At 36.6% G+C, this 19,102-nt stretch overlaps 2 protein-coding genes and 1 long non-coding RNA gene across 3 annotated transcripts in view; 1 reads left to right on the plus strand and 2 right to left on the minus strand.

The window, feature by feature from the left end:
- On the minus strand, window positions 1-4,750 carry RAB33B (RAB33B, member RAS oncogene family). The gene is made up of 2 exons (XM_026668840.2): window positions 4,491-4,750; window positions 1-2,834 (listed from the first exon to the last, which is right to left on the minus strand). The coding sequence occupies exons 1-2, from the start codon at window positions 4,728-4,730 to the stop codon at window positions 2,394-2,396; spliced, it is 681 nt and encodes a 226-aa protein (XP_026524625.2). The 5' UTR covers window positions 4,731-4,750; the 3' UTR covers window positions 1-2,393.
- Window positions 4,751-4,991: 241 nt separating this feature from the next.
- LOC148130692 (uncharacterized) lies at window positions 4,992-9,830 on the plus strand. The gene is made up of 2 exons (XR_015749225.1): window positions 4,992-5,262; window positions 9,558-9,830. It is a non-coding gene; the product is annotated as an uncharacterized LOC148130692 (long non-coding RNA).
- The window catches only part of NAA15 (N-alpha-acetyltransferase 15, NatA auxiliary subunit), a 41,662-nt gene continuing 30,077 nt past the window's right edge, over window positions 7,518-19,102 (minus strand). The window contains exons 15-20 of the mRNA XM_026668833.2: window positions 17,960-18,153; window positions 14,635-14,743; window positions 13,423-13,521; window positions 12,292-12,435; window positions 9,123-9,220; window positions 7,518-8,918 (exon numbers count right to left, since the gene is read on the minus strand). Of these exons, the coding sequence (XP_026524618.2) occupies window positions 8,718-8,918; window positions 9,123-9,220; window positions 12,292-12,435; window positions 13,423-13,521; window positions 14,635-14,743; window positions 17,960-18,153 (845 nt within the window). The 3' untranslated portion in view covers window positions 7,518-8,717. The remainder of the gene's footprint in view (window positions 8,919-9,122; window positions 9,221-12,291; window positions 12,436-13,422; window positions 13,522-14,634; window positions 14,744-17,959; window positions 18,154-19,102) is intronic.

Genomic DNA, 19,102 nt, shown 5'->3' on the forward strand with positions numbered 1-19,102 from the left:
TTTGGCCAACCATGCAAGTGTACTGCATTCTCTGTATTTTATTCTGTTTTAAGGTGCAATCAACATATTTTTAATCGAAAATGTTACAATCTTATACAACAGTATATTAACTTGCAATAGAATACATACAATTTGATATTTACATAATAGTATAATAACTATATTTAACTTTTGCAGTTACCGTAATGAATACAAAAGATAAATACTTTTAAGAATTTTCATTTTTGAGGAAAACACATTACAAGTTAGTGATAATTAGGCCGTTCTTCTGGGCATTAATAAATAACACTGATACCATTTTCTTTTATTAAAATCCCTTAGTCTCATGGCTTTTGCTCCCAAAACATTAACCCAAAATTGAACACACAGGACAAACGGAACATCAGTTCTATTAAGTTTAAATATAATACCCATTAAACATATTGAATGGACAGGAATAAATCCCTACACAATTCACTTACAATTAATAAAACATTATTAGCTGTTTTGGTTTTCCTTTTGAATTAAAGTACAAATGAAAATCATGTATAAGTGGTTTTTTGTTTTCCTAGGAGTCAAGCACAGTGTGTTAATGAGGTATCATAAACAACAATGAAATCCAATTGTATATTCCTACAAAGAACAGTAGTGTCTAGTACAGTGGTTGAAATGAGTTGGACCTTTCATTTGCGCAACATGTCCTGTACAAGCCTACTGAAGTTTAGGAACAGCTATAGCCAGGCAAGAAATTGTCTGGCCATTGTTGGATTTCATCCAAAAGAGAATGTCTTTTTCCTAGAACTATTTTATGACTGTACCAAAATATACATCAATAAATCTAGCTAACCAATAAACACTTATACAAATGACTACTTTAACAGAAAGTTGTTGATGTTTACTTATGACCTATATAAAAAATCTAAAGCTTTGCTTAAGCATTGAGCTGAAAGTATGCACCATGATCTCTGCCTGCCAAAATAAAGACTTTAAAGTTGTGCAACTTTTGCAATGATCATCAGATGGCCTGCTTATGTCTTCAATATTTGCTAAGCTAGGAGCGCAAATGATTTTATGTGCAAAATCATTGAAACCCCTTAAAACAATAACATAAAGATTTTAAAGAGCCCTTTCAGCAATTTCTGAGCACCTATTTTACCTAACTTTATTTTTTCCCCATTTTATGTTGTTCCTTCTATATTTTAATTATTAAATGATATAAGCAGGAGTATCTTTGTATTATGTTGATATTTCAACTATTTTAAAATAAATGGAAGGAAACCAGACAATATTGGCTAGCACTTGTTTATGATTCATTAAATGTGCTATGGATTTTGCAATGTTAAATCCTTTAATTTCAAAGTCTAGTTTTTCATCTTCAAATCAAGGCTCATGTTTTGGCTTGTTAGGAGGATGTACATAATATGTCTACCACTAGGCTAATACTGCAAAAACCTTGTAATACCCAGTCTATTAAATAGAGAAAAGATAGTGATTTAAGGCTTTTTCAAAGTTTGGATTGTGTTGATTGCTTACTTTTTCCTTCATTTTTCTAGCTTCCAGTTTTGTGAGAAGGTATGGAAAAAGAAAAGGCAAATGGCCAGTCAAGCAAAGTTGAATGGTCTAATTAAAACCTTTGTTGTACCTAATGGAATCCCTACTACTAGCTGTGTCTCTAGATTAATGTAACCATTTTATAAGAAAAATAAGCTGCAATTTTCAGTATTATTTCCAATAATATGCAAGAGATTCATATTCTTTTCCTCTTACCTTGAAAACTGTAACTATTATATAGAACTATGAGAATAAAGATCATTTATTCACGCACACACACACACACAGTTTTCAGAATATTCAATAAAAGCAATACAATCATAAATTAAAATAGAAAAAAGTCACTGTGTACATAATTTATTTCTAAAATTAATGAACTTAAAAATGTAAATGGAAAGAAATTAAGGGCAAAGATTTCTAATATTTTATTCATATTGTGCCTTTCTTCCATTGTATTTTCATAAAACTGTACTAAATAATTAGGATTATAGTTTTAAACTGATTTTTGGGCCTCCATAGAAAAATAGTATTCTTACACTGAACAATAAAGGAAGAGATCTGACTTAATACATTTTTAAAATATCCACACTGTGTTGGAGAAAAGCTCTCAAAGCTAAGAGGCCAATTTTTCTGTAAAACAATCTATTTGTACAGATTAAAAAATTCCCTAAAAACAAAAATAATTCCCTAAACATTATCATTACTTAGATGCTACAGCTTACCAAGTGCACATACTAAACGTCTACATATAAAATGACTGAATAAAGTGCACAGCAGAAGATAATTCTTATTAAATCAAAACATTGCACATTCTTAAAGCACTGGCAAAGAGAATACAACGTTGAATGCAAATATACTGTAAGTTAACACCAACATGTCATAATAGGTTTTGATGCTGGTTTCAAGTGAATTGTATTATCTGGTAACTGACTAAGCATGAGTGGTTTGTGGCTTTTTAGCTTATGAGCCAATGTCATAAATATGGCTTCCACATGATCATTGTCATTTGGATTTTTAGCAGAAGTTTCAAACAGTGGCATACCATGAGTGTCAGCAAATTTCTGAGCCACGTCTGTAGGCACCTGAATTGCATTCCTTAGATCGCATTTGTTTCCAACCAAAATCCGGGGTATTTCATTGGTGAGCAAGTGTTGCTTGCACTCTTCAATCCACAGTGGCAAACTGTGAAAGCTAGCAATATTTGTCATATCATATACAAACACAACTGCATGTACGTTCCTGTAATAATGCTGCACCATGCTCTTCCTAAAACGTTCCTGTCCTGCTGTATCCCAGAGCTGGATCTAGAGGTGGGAAATGAAGAAAGGTGAATAAGAGTAAGACCATACATACATATATACCAATCAACCAATGCAAACTTCAAATGGACAAGTGATGATAGCATATTTATAGTACCTGTCTAAATAAAAACATATTTTCAATATAATTTCTATTAATGTTTTACATTTTTAATATTTTTCTAAAAATCTCAAATGATGGAATTGTCTGGAATTCTGGTAAGAGGCTATCCAGAACATCTGTGGCAGAGGAAACTTCAGCATCCCAACTTAATGGGTAGGATTTAATTAAAGTAGGTGTTCCTGCATCTACCAGGATACAAAGACAGATTAAATTAGCATTCTGAATTGTACCCAAAAGTCTAACTGTAGCCAATGCAGAGCCTGCAGTGTTGGGTTTACATCAGACTCTCAAGTTCTTCCTGCCAACAAATAACCTGCTGTATTTTGAACCAGCAGGAGTTTTGAATAGTTTCAAGGCAACTCCATTAGAGCACAATGCAGTGATCTTATCAGGAATTGACAAGGCCACTGTGGTTAGAATATGTAAATTTTATGAGCCACTTAAGAGTCATGTATGTGAGATGGGCAACTATATAAATTAAATAAAAACAAATAGTACATAATAGCACATTCTAAACATTGTAAATTGCTGATCTATTAATACCTTTGACTGAATTTGTAATTGCAAAACGTTGTCTTTTAAGATATAAGACATAAGAATTTATTTGTCATTACACTCGCTAGCGGGTGCAACGAAATGAGGTGCTCTTCCACAAAGTAAAACTGGACAAACACCACTAAAAGAAAAAAAAATTGAACTAAACACAACCAACCATACAATAATTTCTATGCAATTTAAAAATATAAATACCCCATTACTCTCAGCCATTTAAATTCCACAAAAATCTTATGACCCTGCATTCAAACTCAAAACTGCACTTGGATAAAAACTGTTCTTAAATCTGGTCGTCTTTGTTCTTAATACCCTAAATCTCCTTCTCGATGGTAATAGTTCAAAGAGCTGATGTCCCAGATGAGAGGAGTCATTCAATATATTAAGTATCTTCCTCTTACATCTATTCCTATACAGTTTTGACAAGAAACAATTTTCTTAGGTTGTTGAGTCCTTATAAATCCCCTTTTTATCCAGTCATTCAACCCACTGCTGCTGTGCATTCTTGGGGAAAATACATTGACAGGTAATGGAACGCCCCCCCCGTTTAAGGCACTATCGGTGGAAAAAAGGCCGAGAACCACTGCATGAGGTAATTTTGCCTATTATGTCATCGTGTCAGTCTTCATTTGCCCAAGTCATACTGAATTTCTCGTTTTGTCTCCGTTGGAAACAAAATCACAAGGAAGGTCAAGGAAAAAGGTGAGGCACAATTGCCTTTCCTCTTCTGACAACCCGAATCCTAACGTGCCATCCTCGCACAGCGGAATAAGGCTTAGCAGCGGAATCGCTGCCTCCCTTTTCAAGCTTCTCGGTCTTCCTCCCGCGAGCCAAACCGGGGGACGGTCTCCCGGCCCACCGTCAACTTTTCCCGCCCCGAGTTTCATCCGCCCGAGCGATCCCAGATGACGGCGAGGCAGAGAAGGGAGCGGAGACCATCTGGAGAGCACCAGAAAGCGGCCCCGCAGCTTTTCCTCTCCTCCTACCTTGATTCTCTCGTCGTCGATGTCGACGGCTCGCTCGCGGAAGTCTACCCCGATAGTCGCTTCGGTGCGCTCGGGGAAGCGCCCCGCGCAGAAGCGGTAGGTGAGGCACGTTTTCCCCACGTTGGAGTCCCCGATCACGATGATCTTGAAAATGCGGGAGCGCGCGGGCGGCAAAGACCCGGGCCCCGCGTAGCTGTTCGACAGACTCAGCTCCAGAGACGACTCCACGTCGGCCGCCATCGGATGCTGCCTCCTCCTCCTCCTCCTCCCTCTGCGACGCCCTCAGGCCCGCCCAACAGAGGGAGGGGGGGGGGGAAGCGGTCGAGAGAAACTCGGCCCGTGGCTCAAAGCTTTCCTCAGTGCGAACCGCCTGACGCGATTGCCGCCACCGGCATCCACAGAGCCACTCAAGGGCGGGACAAGGCAGTGACGGTCCAGGCACAACAGGGCCCCCCCTTTCCTCCTCCTGATAGGAAAAGCGGCCGCGACTTGGCTTCAGATACCGCGAGAGGGGAAGGACGAGGCGAGGGGGGAGAGGGAGGGAAACGTCCTTCGCCAGGAAGGTGGGTGGGTGCTTCGGAGGCGAAATCCTTCGGGGTGAGATACGGGCTGTAGGGAGATTTGGCTCCCGTTACCCATCTGGTGCTGCAGCACAGAGGTCCCCAACCTTTCCGCGTTTTGGAGGCGGGGGGGAAGAGAAAATAGTTCTGTGAGCGGGCCTGCCGTTTAGTATGGGGTGCCCCCCCGCCCCGCCCGCCGTAGAGCAACACTAGTAAGCATCTGCCGTTGAATTCGCTGCCTAAACTTGGGAAAGCAATAAACGGGTGCAAGGAAATAAATCTGCTGGGAGACTAGTATTATTTGGGGGCTGAGGTTTAGGTGATCTTGGGAGAGGGACTGTCTTTTTAGTAGGGAGTGCTCCATAGTAGTTATGTCTAGCCTCGAATATCAGTTGTCGGCCAGCAGTAGCAGCAGCTTGTACTGCCTTAATAAAGTTTTTTTGGACAAATATCATAATCACATTATTAATCCCTAGTTAACTGCGAAAAGTATTGTAGATTTAGCATGTGATATAAAGCCTACTGCACACCAACACTAAAACCGTGATGGACCATAGAGCAGTTCTGGCAATTTGTCACCAAGGACCTCAATCAGCCCCTATAATGATAAATTAGTCCTTACATTTTTTCCTCATTCCATTTGTTTCATTGCAGAAAGAGTAAAAACAAGATGCTTCCTTTCAATTATAATATGTAACTTTAATATAAAATAATAAATCTAAGTAAAAATTGATTTACTTTAAGCTTAATTCCTGGCAACTTAATGTTTCTTGGAAATAACATAGTCCTTTTGGGTACTCTGAACACCTAATTTACCAGATTTACAGAGATTTCCTGATGGTCTTTATTGGTGTAGTGACCAAGCTTAACTGAGACCTGCCAAGATTGGATAGGTATTACCACCAGGATGAACAGGAAGCTTTTTCATTATTCAAATCTTTTCATTATTATTTAAAGTGTAATAATCCAAAGACTTAATCTTTTCATTATGACAATACAGGGATTTGTATTTAACAGAGTTGTAGTGCAAGAATCTAAAACTTAGAAAAGGATTTATATTTCAGCACCAGAAACTTCCACTATACACTTACCAGTTGCATGTGAATTTTTTTTTACTTTAAACTAGGGTTTATTTTCCCTATGGAGGTGACTAAATATACAAGCATTAAGAACAGAATTTCCCTGTATATACGATATTTATGTGATGAGATAACCTTGAATTTTATTCTATCCCTGCTTCCCAGGAATATTAAATAGTTATATGAGACAATAATCTCATTTTAAATTACTTTGGGAAATCTAATCTTCATTTCAAAAATGATATTGCAAATATTCAGTATTTGTTTCTGCAAAATGGGAGGACACACAGCACAATATTTTTATGTCTCTTTTTGTAGTTTTATAAAAATGTTATGAAGCTATAAGGACCTTTTAAAATTTAAGATATTAGAGGACACTTCTTACTGGCAAATGTGTCTGTCTTAATGAAATAGTAGGCTATAAAAAGCCTAGGCTATAATATATACCCTTTATTGTAAGTATAAAGAAAATGACAGCTTGGAAGAGTTGCTACAGAATTTCTGATATCTGATCATTTTAAATTATCAACTATCATCACTGGAGGAAGAAAAAGGGTTCAAATTAACCCTCAAGTAAAACTTTATCCTTTGTCAGTATGGTTTTTAGCTAAAAATGCAGAATGATTGCAGTGTAGTTTCATGGCTACCAGCAGTATTTGTTATTGTGCATTAACAGTAAGAAACAAATTTGTATCACCAACCAATCATAAGTTACCAAGATTTTTGAATTGAGAGACTTTACCCTTGGATTCTCATTTTGTATTAATATAATTAATACAATGTCTTTTGATTAATCACAGAAAAGTTTTTCTCAGATATACTGGACCCATGCAAATGAGTGGGGCGATTAACCACAGGGGTCCACACAAATTTTGTTAGATGCACGTATTTCAAAAGATGAAGGTTCTAGACGAATGATCAGTCAATACTTATCTTTTAAATTGTTCTTATCACAGAAAGAGTAATGATATCTCTAAAGAGATGTACAACAATGAAAATCACAAAGTGTTAGCTGTTTGATTTTTTTTCATACTGACATTTGTTTTTAGCATTTCCTACACTGTACTTTAGATTTCTGATTGCAAATTTGCTAATTCATATAAATTCGCATTATCTTTGTGGGGATAAAATTCACAAAGGTATTTACTACTAATTTGAGCACCCATGATTGCCAAGTTGCAAATCATTGTTCACAATGGCAGTCATTATGGTTAGCTTTATTGAAATAGGGCGGTGGGGGGGGGCAGGGGAGTAGTGTCTCCAAACACTGTCGCATTATGCATTGTGGGATTTCACCAACACTAATATAAATCTTTTATGATAATATGTTACACTGAACTTGCACTACATCTCCTGACAGCAGTTTTCAAATTCTATAATCACACAACTCTTTTTCAAAACATTTTATTGCATTATATTTGGTACCTTATGTTTGACAAAGGAAATTACATCTGTAACTGCAGGGATAAGAAGCTGGTCTGTTATTGAAAAAAAATCTTGGGCCCCTTAAAAGTTACAAAGTCATGGGCTTGCCTGAAATAACTGAGCAAGAAATATATTCTTAGAAATGTAGGGCTTCAAGTATTACAAACCTGTGACACTGTGGAAAAGTTTCAGAGGTATCTAAACTGCAGCACTTTTTTTCCTGCATAACGTGAACAAGGCCTGCTGAGGTTTTAAACAATTAGTCTCTCAATCAGTCAAATTCATAGTCAGGAGTTTGTCTCTTAAAAATTTCAATCCATAGTTGAATGAATATCATTTATATTTTCACTGTACGTGAAAACTACATGCTGTCTTTCTAATAAGTTGGTGCCACATCACAGTGCATAATTCATTTGTTCTTGCATTACAGTTTTTTTAAAAAAATTAGCCAACAATGTTGTCATTCTCATCTCCTAAACATCGATTATTTTTTTTCAAAACTGAATTAAAAAAAATATATTCTAACCAGTTCCTTCATTTAAAAACTGTGGTGCAAGAACACCCAACTGATCACGTGCAGTGAATTTCGGAGACACAACAACCTTACGTTTCGTTATTTTGCTTCATATTTAAGTCCCAGTCTCTACAACAGCATTAAATATGTGTTGCAGGTTTGTTTGCAAATAGTGATTCACATTGCATACTTCCAAAGGATAGAATCATCTCTGTATGAAAATCAGTCAGATGCTAAAGCCCCAACAACTTTTTGTGCTCAGTGAAAAGGATCCAGTGCTAAAACAGCATTTTTGCTGTTCTCAACAAGACAAATTTAAAGTAATATTTCTGCCACACACCTGCTCCAATGGGGTGTTAAGCCTTCAGATTCCATATAAATTAGTTTAAAAAACGGGTATGTAGATAAGGGATACTTTTCAATTTTAGCAGTGCTTAGCTTTTCTTTAATTTTCTTTAATTGAGCCATCTATTTCCAGCAATACGTTACTTTATATTATATACTTCGTCAGCAGGATAAAAAAAAGTAAAACTTTGAAGGCAACTTTTTTTCTCCTTCCATTCTCTGTAAGTTAGAACAATTCAGCAGGTGCGTGACAAAAATATTATACACCAGATACAGTCCAAAATCATTCCACTCCTTTTAAAGTTCATATTTCATTGGCCAATTCTTCAGTTTCTGCAGATATGTCTCCATTAACTGTGATCTTCATATCTTCTTCATATCCAGGGGGCATAAAAGCCAAAGCATATGGAAAAAGCTTATGACAATTTGCTCTGTACATTTCAGCTGCCTCTTTACAGTCTCCAAGGCTACCATCATTCAATGCTTCCAATACTTCTATGCATGTCTAAAAGAAAAAAAAAAGTGTTTTAAAAGTTGTGTATTTCAAGAATTGATACAATTGCTAATTCTGTTAAGATGTTTGTGCATATTGCTATATGTAAGGCTTAAACATTCCGCTCCTTAGAAAATTACTAAATGTTTGTATAGTTTGCTGGGCTATTTCGTTTGAAATTTGAAGACAATACATAAATCTTTATATCAAATTTACCTGAAGATTTCTGTTTGCTAGAGATTCATCAAGTGAAGTTGCCAGTTCCACAGCTCTTTTCTGACTTGTAGAATCCAAATAGTATACCATTTTGGCAGCTAAAAGTAGAAACAAAAATACTCGTCCACAGACACATTTAGATATTAAAACATTTACTTTTATATTTGGGCCTCCTCTATGCCTTCTTACCAACTATAGGCTCTAAGCACATAGATCAATCCACAGAATCAATCTGTTTAAGATTAACAGAGGAATTACAAAACTTGATAATGCACAAGAAAAGTGACTAATTTTCCTCTTCACCTACATTTATAAAGGCCTAGATGTAGATAATGTCCTTTTCTTGGAATAGAAAAGCTTTAATTCATTGCAGCTCCCATTGTTAGAGCTGAGGCAGACAGTGTTTGTTCAATTACCGCCTCCATGTTTTTCCAGGAGATCCTGCAACCTTCTAGAGCAGATTTGGAGTGCAGGTGCTATGACATCGAGGAAAAATGGATGAAGAATGACACTCCCTTTTGCCAGCAGAAATATCCAATGAGTTCAGAGTAATGGGGTAAAACCCCAATACTCACCTTTTCATAAAATGCATGTATTGTTGTGATAGACTACAAATCGGAATATACTTATTATATTCTTGGGTACCAAAATTCTGTCAAGAGTTTGCAATAAATAAATTAAAGACTATTTTTTCTTGGCTGTCATACATATTTTGTACTGTACTGGTACTATTTTTAATTATTTTATGAGCGTTTGCTGCCTAGATTTGCTTGTTTGAGTTGAGAATCTATAGAAATTGAATGAATCAATAAAAAATTAAAACAAAATTATAATATTTAATTACATGCCCAATCAAAAATGCATTTATGGCCTCTTATAGCCAAAGAAGAGGGCAATACAGGTAGTCTTTCTTTTATGACCACAATAGTGACTAGAGCCTTGGTCGTTCAGCAAAGTGGTCATAATAGAAGACACTAGCTGACCACTTCATTTAACAATTGCAATCCCAGCACTCCCTGTTGTGGCTGCTGAAATCCAAGTGGATATAAAGTTGGAAGTCCTCCTCTCCTTGCTTCTGTGAGGCTCTCTGGATTCATCCATGTTTGGTTTTCAGCTACTGAGGGCCAGGCATGCACACAGTCCCAAATCCTTCTTTCCCCGCCTCTGCAGAGAACTTCGCACAGATGGAGAAAGAAGAATTTTAAAAGCTCCATGTTGCAGGCAGTCTTTACAACAGTTTGTTTAGTGACTTTTCAAAGTTGCACCACTGAAAAAAGTGACTTATGACTGTTTTCCATACTGGCAACCATTATAGCATCCCCATGCTCAAAATTCAGATGCTTAAGATGGTTGCAGTGACTCGGGGTCATGTGATCCCCTTTTGTAATCTGACAAGCAAAGTCAATGGGGAAGCCAGATTCACTTAATTTAACAAGTACAGTGGTTCACTTAACAACTGTGGCAAGAAAGGTTGTAAAATGGGGCAAAACTTGTAACTGTAAGTCGAGGACTACCTGTATTTGGATTTGAGCAGCTAGGATCCAGGTATGCACAGAATCCTTCTAATAAAGGGAGTTAGAGCTTGAATTTTGGCAGCCAAGATCCAGACATATATGCAGCTTAAGCTCTATTTTTCCCTCCCCATTTCCCCTACCACCACCAATGGAGAGCTCTGGAGAGGCAGGGAGTGAGGGATTTTAAGCTCTGTTTCTGCTTAGATTTCCGCTGCAGAGACCCAAGCAGTTGTAGATTAGCAGGGAGTTCTTTTCAGAAGTAAGAGGAAATCCTCTTGCAGCAGCAACAGCTTATAACCCCTGCTATTTTCCCCGGCGTTTTGGGCAGGTTGGCAGAGAAGATTGCAAATGGTGATTGTGTAATCATGGGGCAACTTGCCATGAATTTGAATAGGTTGCCAAGCACTCATATTGCAACCACATAACTGTGAGGGTGGGGTTGTGTAGTTGCATGTGCAACACATTGGACAGTTGGAAGTGCTTTACAGGATGGCAGGCATAGCAGCATATCAATGTCCCATTCCTTTGTATATGCATGACTTTCTACATTGACTATTACTAATATCTCAAAATCTGGAAAAGGGTTTAATGCACATAGAAAATCTATTTTTTGCAAGGATACAAAAATATTTCTTTGCTTTGATGGAAATAATAGTCATCCTTGCAGTAAGAATATCTCTCTTTTGGTAAAGTTAAATCACCGTAGAAGCCAATGTAAGCCTCTACTTAAAAGATAGTCACTTTGTACTTTATCAGAAAGGTAAATAGACACAGAAATCAGTATGTTTATAACGTGACTGTGAAACAATTTCCAAATTATAATCAGCACTATATAGCTGGGAAAATATCCCATAGCTGCTGACTATTTTTTTGGGAATGGTTATTTAATTACAAGCACGCCACAAAGTTTGCTACTCTAAACTTCATTTTGAAGTTTATTACAGCCTCTTTAGAAAGTTGTACTTTCTCTTACAGTCTCTTTGGAAAGTTAGCTATATGGAAAGTTGATTGCAAGTGATTTAACAGAAATATTGTTTTAATACTTCCACTGAAATTTTACATTTCTAGCTTCAAAATACTCTCTGCTAAACTTATGATGCTATAGTATTTGACAAGCTATTTCTAAAAACAGTTCTTTAATTTTGCTGTTTTGTTTATGAAGCTATATGTCTTTTAGGATTTCAAAGAATCAATACATTTCAATTCTAATATTAAGACACCACTCTAACATTTGATTCTTCATTTGCACCCAAAAGAATACTTATCAAAGTATGCAAAATTAATAATCATATATGTTTTGTTATAATAATAAAATATTATTAGAATATGGCCATGATACTGTTTAAAAGCACCCAAAGCTGTTGGACCCACTCCTTTCAGTTCTCCTTTAGGTATGGAAGCCAGCTGACCCTGGGCCAAACTCCTTTTCAGGCCCAAATTAGTGTCAGGCTCTGCAGCAAACCTTCTGATAAGCAAAATCCCTCATCAGTCATAGCATTGCTATCAGAACTAGATGAGCATCGTACAAAAATAAGCAAACCCTGCAACCATTGGAAAAATACTAGGAAGAACAATCCTTAAAGGTACCAACCCAACAGATGAGAGCAAATCATTCTAAAAATCCTAAGTCAATTTAAACAGAGTAAGCTACATACCGGACAATCTATGTGGTAGAGAATTATAGTGCTGTTTAAGGAAAGTTTCATTGAAGTTCTTTGGATTAGTTGCACCAAAAAGTCGATTCATTTCTTGATTCAACACTGTCCTGACCGTTTCTTGAAGATCTTTACTTTCAGAAACTATAGTATTAAGAACATAGAATTAATTTCAGAAGAATCTATTAGGCTTTAAAATATTTAATATTTTAATATTTATTATGTTATACCATTTTTCCTGTAATCCAGATTGTTCTGTTGTGCCAAATAATTCTACATGTTTGTAACAGAATACAAGACTGCTTTAAGTAGGCTGGCTTTATGTTGGTAATTATGATGATAGCATAAAACTAGACTACAATGAGTCATGTCATTCATTTAGCTAGCCCAATATTGTTTATTCTGAAAAGATCACCTGAATGTTATATTTGCTTGCAACTCAGGATATAGTATATTAAATAGGAGACAACATTTGTTACTGAAAATAAATTTCAAACAGATTGTGATAGATTTTCAGATATGGAGAGTGCTGGGGAGAACTGCATCTTTAGTGAGGATAAAATATTGATAAATAATTGAGCAAAGAAATGCAATGTATAAGTATGAACTTTGACAAACATTTGGGAGTAGTTAAAATCTTTTAAATTGAGAACTCAAAAGGCATAGTTAAACAGTGCTTCCCAGAAATTTACCTTTACAACTACCTAAGATCAGTCCAATTGTTCTTTCCGTTAATATTCCTGTATTTAATCAAATATTTTAGTTTAGTAAACTGTTAATTACTGCTTACCTGAATTTATAAACAAATGGATTTGCGGATATAATTTTTTTTTTAAAAATTACCACATAATTCTTCATTTCAAAGGATAAATTGAGAAGCAGAGGCAGTGGAAATATACATAGCAATAGCAAATTTTTAAATGAGCTTGTTACATTAAGTTATATATACATTTTAATAACCTAAATATATTTTATCATACTGTGCAAACCCTACTGTCATTTTAAATAATTCAATAATTAGTAAAAAGAAATCATATGTATCTGAATAAATCATTAATTTCATTAATTAGCAAGCTAATTACGTCTCTTCTGGAAGTTAAGACTATTAGATCACACAAGATAGCTTCATACCACTGCTGAAGAGATGTATCATACACTCATGAAGCCATGGATGATTAGGATCAATAGCAAATGCTCTCTTCACAGATTGTAACATAAGAAGAAATTTTTCTGTATAAGACAAAATTATAAAATAATTTCCATAATCAGGAATGTAAAAGAGAATATCCAATTATGTTTTACAAGTATAAATACAATTTGAAATTATAATTAGAATAAACATATACATCCTGACTGTTGTCAGTACAGTACAGATCATATATTCATAGCTGGTGAGATGTGGGCAACTTACAAGATTGTCTCTGCAGAGCTCTTGGCTTGCATATGGTAAAACTGGACTTTATAGTTATGGTATATTGGCCAAAATGTACTTAACTGACAGGTAGACTCTTTATTGTGTTTTTCCGAAAATAAGCAGCACGTACTTCCCAACTAGAAAGTAAGCCCTAGCATGATTTTTCAGGATGCTTGTAATATAAGTCCTACCCCCAAAATAAGCCCCAGTTAAGATCATCAGCCAGAAAGGTGCATTTAGTGCTGTATTTTCTCAAAAATAAGACCTAACTGGAAAATAAGCCATACTGCGTCTTTTGGAGCAAAAACTAATATAAGATCCGGTCTTATGTTTGGGGAAACGTGGTACTATTAAGATTGAATTGCATGTGGCATAGCTTTAACTGAAGCGAAGTTAAGGGAATCTTTAGTAAAACAGCTCAGCAGGCACCAATATCTCCAGCTGAATCAATAAAATACATCTTTAAATTACAAATATTAACATTAAATGTTTTTAATATTACCCAAATCTTAAAGAGTCCATCAAATATTATGGGATTTTAGATGTTTTTATTTGGCTAGTCAGACTTTGATTCATTTTCCTATTTGATTTTCCTGTTTTGATTTTTTTTACTTGTGAAAATTGCTGACTGTTGCTTAAACTGTGGTGACTAATGTACATAAAGTAATGCTTAAACAGTAATATAAAATACACATTTTATTCAATTACCATATTTTCAAATTGAATGTAATTTTTAAATATTTCAGAAAGATCTGACTACTGTACAAGTATACATTTATATATCACTCATTCAAGGCAAAAGGTACAGTATAAAGAAAACGGACAGATTCATGTACTTTGCAGATTCTGTATATATCTCTTTAGAAATATGACCTTACACCTGAAAAGATACCACTGCTCATTTCTATGCTATAGTATTTTTCATTTACCTTTCCTGAAGTAAATTTCAAAGGCAAAAAGATGGGTTTCTATTTTGTTCTTCACCAAATTCTTCAATGGAGTTAAAAACTTAATAGCTTCTTCCAAAGGTGCTTCAACCTAAAGTTGAGGTAGGGGGGAAATCTTGCAAAATTAAAAAATATTCAAAGATATCAAACTACTTACTGGAGATGAATGATTATTCTATTAAATATATGCCAAAGAAAAGAAAAAGTCTAGAGCCTCAATGCCTAATATCACCAAGGTGAAGACATAAACTTTGTCACAGCTCAAATCTACCCCTTTTTCCTTTTAAGTGATAACTGTCTTTCATTATTATTGGGGAAAAGTAGCATGATAAGGGAAAATTTGTAAATCCTTTAGCACTATCTTTGGTCCTACAGGACAGTGACTTATAATGTGACTAGAATTTAATATCCTACTGCTAAATACATCAGGTAAAACAATGCATAAAACACAATGTACTGTATCATGGTTTTACTGAGCATCTTGCACCAATATCCCTTATCTACTGGAAAAAAATGATAAAGCCCCAAGATAACTGACTCTTTTAGGAGTGACAAGTTATGTCAAATACACAAACCATTGAGCTGACATCAGGTGTGAATTTAAGAGGTCTTCCCTTTTTTTAAAAAAAAAGTTGGTTATCATCATCAGTCTGCTTTTCAGAACACATGACGATGGAAATAAATGATGTCCTGATCAAAATCTATCTGTAGACCCCAATAAAGAGTTTTGCTTCTTATAAGGATTACAAAACCAACATCAAAGACATAAACCTGCCATCAGGCAGATAATTGAGAAAATGTAAATCCATTATTCAAATACTTTGGCCACCTAACGAGAAGGAAGAATTCACTGGAGAAGAGCCTAATGCTTGGAATGATTGAGGGCAAAAAAATCACTGAAGCAGTCAGTGTGAACTTAAATGGACTCTGGGGGATGGTAGAGGACAGGAAGGCCTAAAGGAAGGTTGTCCATTGGGTCACGATGGGTCGGACATGACTTCGTGACTAACAACAACAACAAAATCCATTATTTGCTAAAAATCAACTCAATCTAGCAGAATAGAGGAACAATTTTCTGTGGACAGATGAGAGTTGACCTTTAGACTTACTGTATTTTTTGGTGTATAAGATGCATTCCCCCCCAAAAAAGTGGTGGAAATGTCTGTGCGTCTTATACAGCGAATATTGCTGAAGCCCTGCCTACCCGCTGTCCCCTACCCTTCAGCCTCTGCCTCCCAGCAATTTGCCTCTTTGCAGCAAACAGCCTGGTCAGCTTCAGCACAGCCTGATTAGCACAAGCAGCTGATTGTCGGTTGGACCGGCCTCCTGACGATCAGCTGTTTCAGGCTGCAGGGATTGCCATTGCCTACTGCACCCCATTTTCTGCCTCCACATCTTGTTTTTTGGCCTCCGTGTGCCCCATTTTTGCCCCGTTCCAATCCCCCGCCGCCTGGAACGGGCCAAAAATGAGGCACGCGGAGGCCGAAAACAGGATGCAGAGGCGGCAACAGGCAATCCCTGCAGCCTAAAACAGCTGATCATCGGGAGGCAGATCCAGCTGATAATCAGCTGCTTGTGCTAATCAGGTTCTGCTGAAGCTGACCAGGCTGTTTGCTGCAAGGAGGCAAATTGCTGGGAGGAAGAGGCATATTTTTCCCCCTTGTTTTCCTCCTCAAAAGCTAGGTACATCTAATACTTCAGAGTGTCTTATAGTCTGAAAAATACGGTAAATTAGAAACATTATGTTTACAGAAAATGAAAAAAGGCATTTTAACAACGGGAATGTCATCCCAAGAGTGAAGCACAGAAGTGGGAATCTCACAATCTGGGTAGTTCAAATTCTGTACTGTACTAGCAAATTTTACTGGAGAATTTTAGTGTATCCATCTATGAGCCAAAATTTAACAAAGGTGATGTGTTTCTGACAATCATACATGCATCTCCAGCATAATGGCTGGAGACAGAAAATTGACATTTTAGAATAGCCAAATAACAGCCCTGACCTTCATCCAGCTAAAATTGGGCAATAGTTCCTGCAAAGTCTCAAAGGAGCAAAGGCTTGAAGCAGTTCATTACTCAAGGAAGCTCAGTAGCTTCTATTAAATATAGCAAGCTATTAGAAGGTAAGTCTATCTTTTTGTTTTGAGGTCCCATAGTCCCTATTTCAACCTCAATATAAAAATACAAAAATTCGTGAAAGACAAAGTTTGGCCTATCCTTGTATTAGCCAAACATTTTATATAAATATTCAGAACTGCTACTTTTCATTTAATGACTTAATTTGTTAAGTATCTTAGTAATACTAGAAAACTATATAAAATTCTACAAGATCTGTGAGATGCCTTGTTGCAAAACCATGTGTCAAGATATACACTGAAGTTATTAATTCTAGCTGTATGGCCATTCAGGTTTATTGAATAGACACTCTTAAAATGATATATATTACGAACTAATGTTTTTAATATAGTGAAACTTTAATTTAGAGATACGGATACAACAAAAATTTCTATTGTGATGTACAGCATTTGCCTCATGTCATTTGCAGTGTCATGCCCCTGTCAGAATCTGAATCGGAGGGGGAGGTTGACAGGGAGTGGGAGTGTGGCTCTGTTGGCTGTGGAAAAAACTGGGGAAGGGCAAAGTCTGGCTGGGCAGAGCAGGAGAGAGAGAGAGAAAGGGAGAGGGAATTCAGAGGAAGACCCAGGCTCACTCCCTCTTCATCCTAGGGCATGGAGAGAGGAACAGAGAAGGGAACAATGTAAGTTGCGTGGCTTACGAGGGAGGAAAGGGCCCTGATTCCCTTCATTAGCTGCAGCTGGGAACAGTGTTTAAAAAGGGAAGCTGTGCACAGCAAATTGTTGGGAATAAATCGTGAATTTATCTGGTCTTGTTGTGGCTTATCTGTGTTCCTGGCATCTTCCCAACTTTGTGAGTTTTGCTGTGCTTTCAAGTTTGAAAATCCTTCTCCTTCTCCTGCCCTGTCAAGTTAATTACTGCAATTTGGTTTGTTTGGATTTTTAATTAGTGTATGTATATTGTTTTGGACTGAACTTTCTCCAGGTAAAGGCTGTTCCTGGGAGAGTTTTTCTCCAGCCGAAGATAAACTGAACTGGTGGCCGGCAGTTCCCAATTGGCTGAACACTGTACTGGTCTGTGGTTGGGGACTACTGGTGTAAACCGCTGCAATGACTCACTTTCTTTTTTAACTGACATCTGTAAATAACCCATAATTAGTTTTTAACATGAGATTTAAATAGAGCTGTATACAAACACATGTGAAACCATTTAATATACTATAATCTGGTACCTTTGCCAATTTCTCAGGAATAAGCTCCTCCTTTGGCCCACCAATTTCTTCATCATCATCATCTTTTTTCTTTTTCTGGTTTCGTTGCTGCTTCTCTTTTTCAGCATTCTTTTTTTCTTCTTCCAGTTGAGCTTTTTTCTGAGCTCTCCTCTGTTTATTGCGTAGCTTCTTTAACTCTTTATCAGACATATTTGCTGTATAGAAAAACACACTTGCTTGTATATCAAGAGAATCCACTTTTTATTTCATTTTCAAATTAAGCATTTATTTAAGTTTTCTAGTTCAAATCTTTCAAGTACAAAATTAAGTGACTTTTAAATCCATATCACAAACTCCCTAATTTGATCTTCTCCAAAGCACTTGTATTGTTGCCCTCTAGTGTCGGCTTCTTTCAAAGAGTGGTTCTGCCTATGATGAAGGAAGCAAAAATACACCCCTTTTTCTAGAAGTTATTATAGAACTCATCGTTGTATTATGGTGGTTCTCCTCCTATCTCTTGATTAATTCAAGTCAGTTTTTATTGAGGAGGGAGGGTTGGCAGATTGAGCCCAGGGCCTGTGCTGTGTGTAATTCTGTGGAACACTTGTTTTGTTCAATATTTACATCCGTGGGCAAGGTTACTAGTCAAGTAAAGTATCATGAGCAGGTAGATGATATTCAGTTGTATAACTTGACCCCACTCCAGCCAGTTGATAACGTTTTGTCGGTGTGTAGAAGTTGTGGAATAAGAGGGAAGACTCAGCTTAACTATTCTTAAAATAAAGTGGTTGTGAATATTTGGAGCAATTCCAGAGATTTTCCATCATTAGTTCTGAATGGGACTTACTTCCTTATTAGAGACTGGTGCACAATTTGGGTTTTCTTTTGGACTTGCAGGTCCTACTCAAGGAGCAAATGGCAGCTGTAGCTAGCTGGGATAGCACTTTCACAGATTCATCTTGTACACCATCTAGGCCTGTTCCTAGCCTATGAGGCTTTTTAGACAATCATCCCTTGATCACTTCACATGTGAACTACTGCAATATATTCTACATGGGGCTGCTCTTGAAAACCACAGGAAAGTGCAACTGGCTTTCAAGAGTAGTTATGCAAAAGCATAAGCAGTTGAGGGGATGCTATAATATGCTTACATAACATCTATTT

The sequence above is a fragment of the Notechis scutatus genome, chromosome 4 (genome assembly GCF_049901735.1).
Source record: "Notechis scutatus isolate UNSWTSFEM ecotype Mainland chromosome 4, rNotScu1.2, whole genome shotgun sequence".
NCBI lineage: Eukaryota > Metazoa > Chordata > Lepidosauria > Squamata > Elapidae > Notechis > Notechis scutatus.

What these genes read in the sequence shown, in the direction of transcription:
- RAB33B (XM_026668840.2), bottom strand. Translation starts at nt 4,730, where the DNA reads ATGGCGGCCGACGTGGAGTCGTCTCTGGAGCTGAGTCTGTCGAACAGC. An exon ending in TCGACGACGAGAGAATCAAG is followed by an intron (nt 2,835 to 4,490) that starts GTAGGAGGAGAG and finishes TCCCACCTCTAG; the next exon opens with ATCCAGCTCTGGGATACAGC.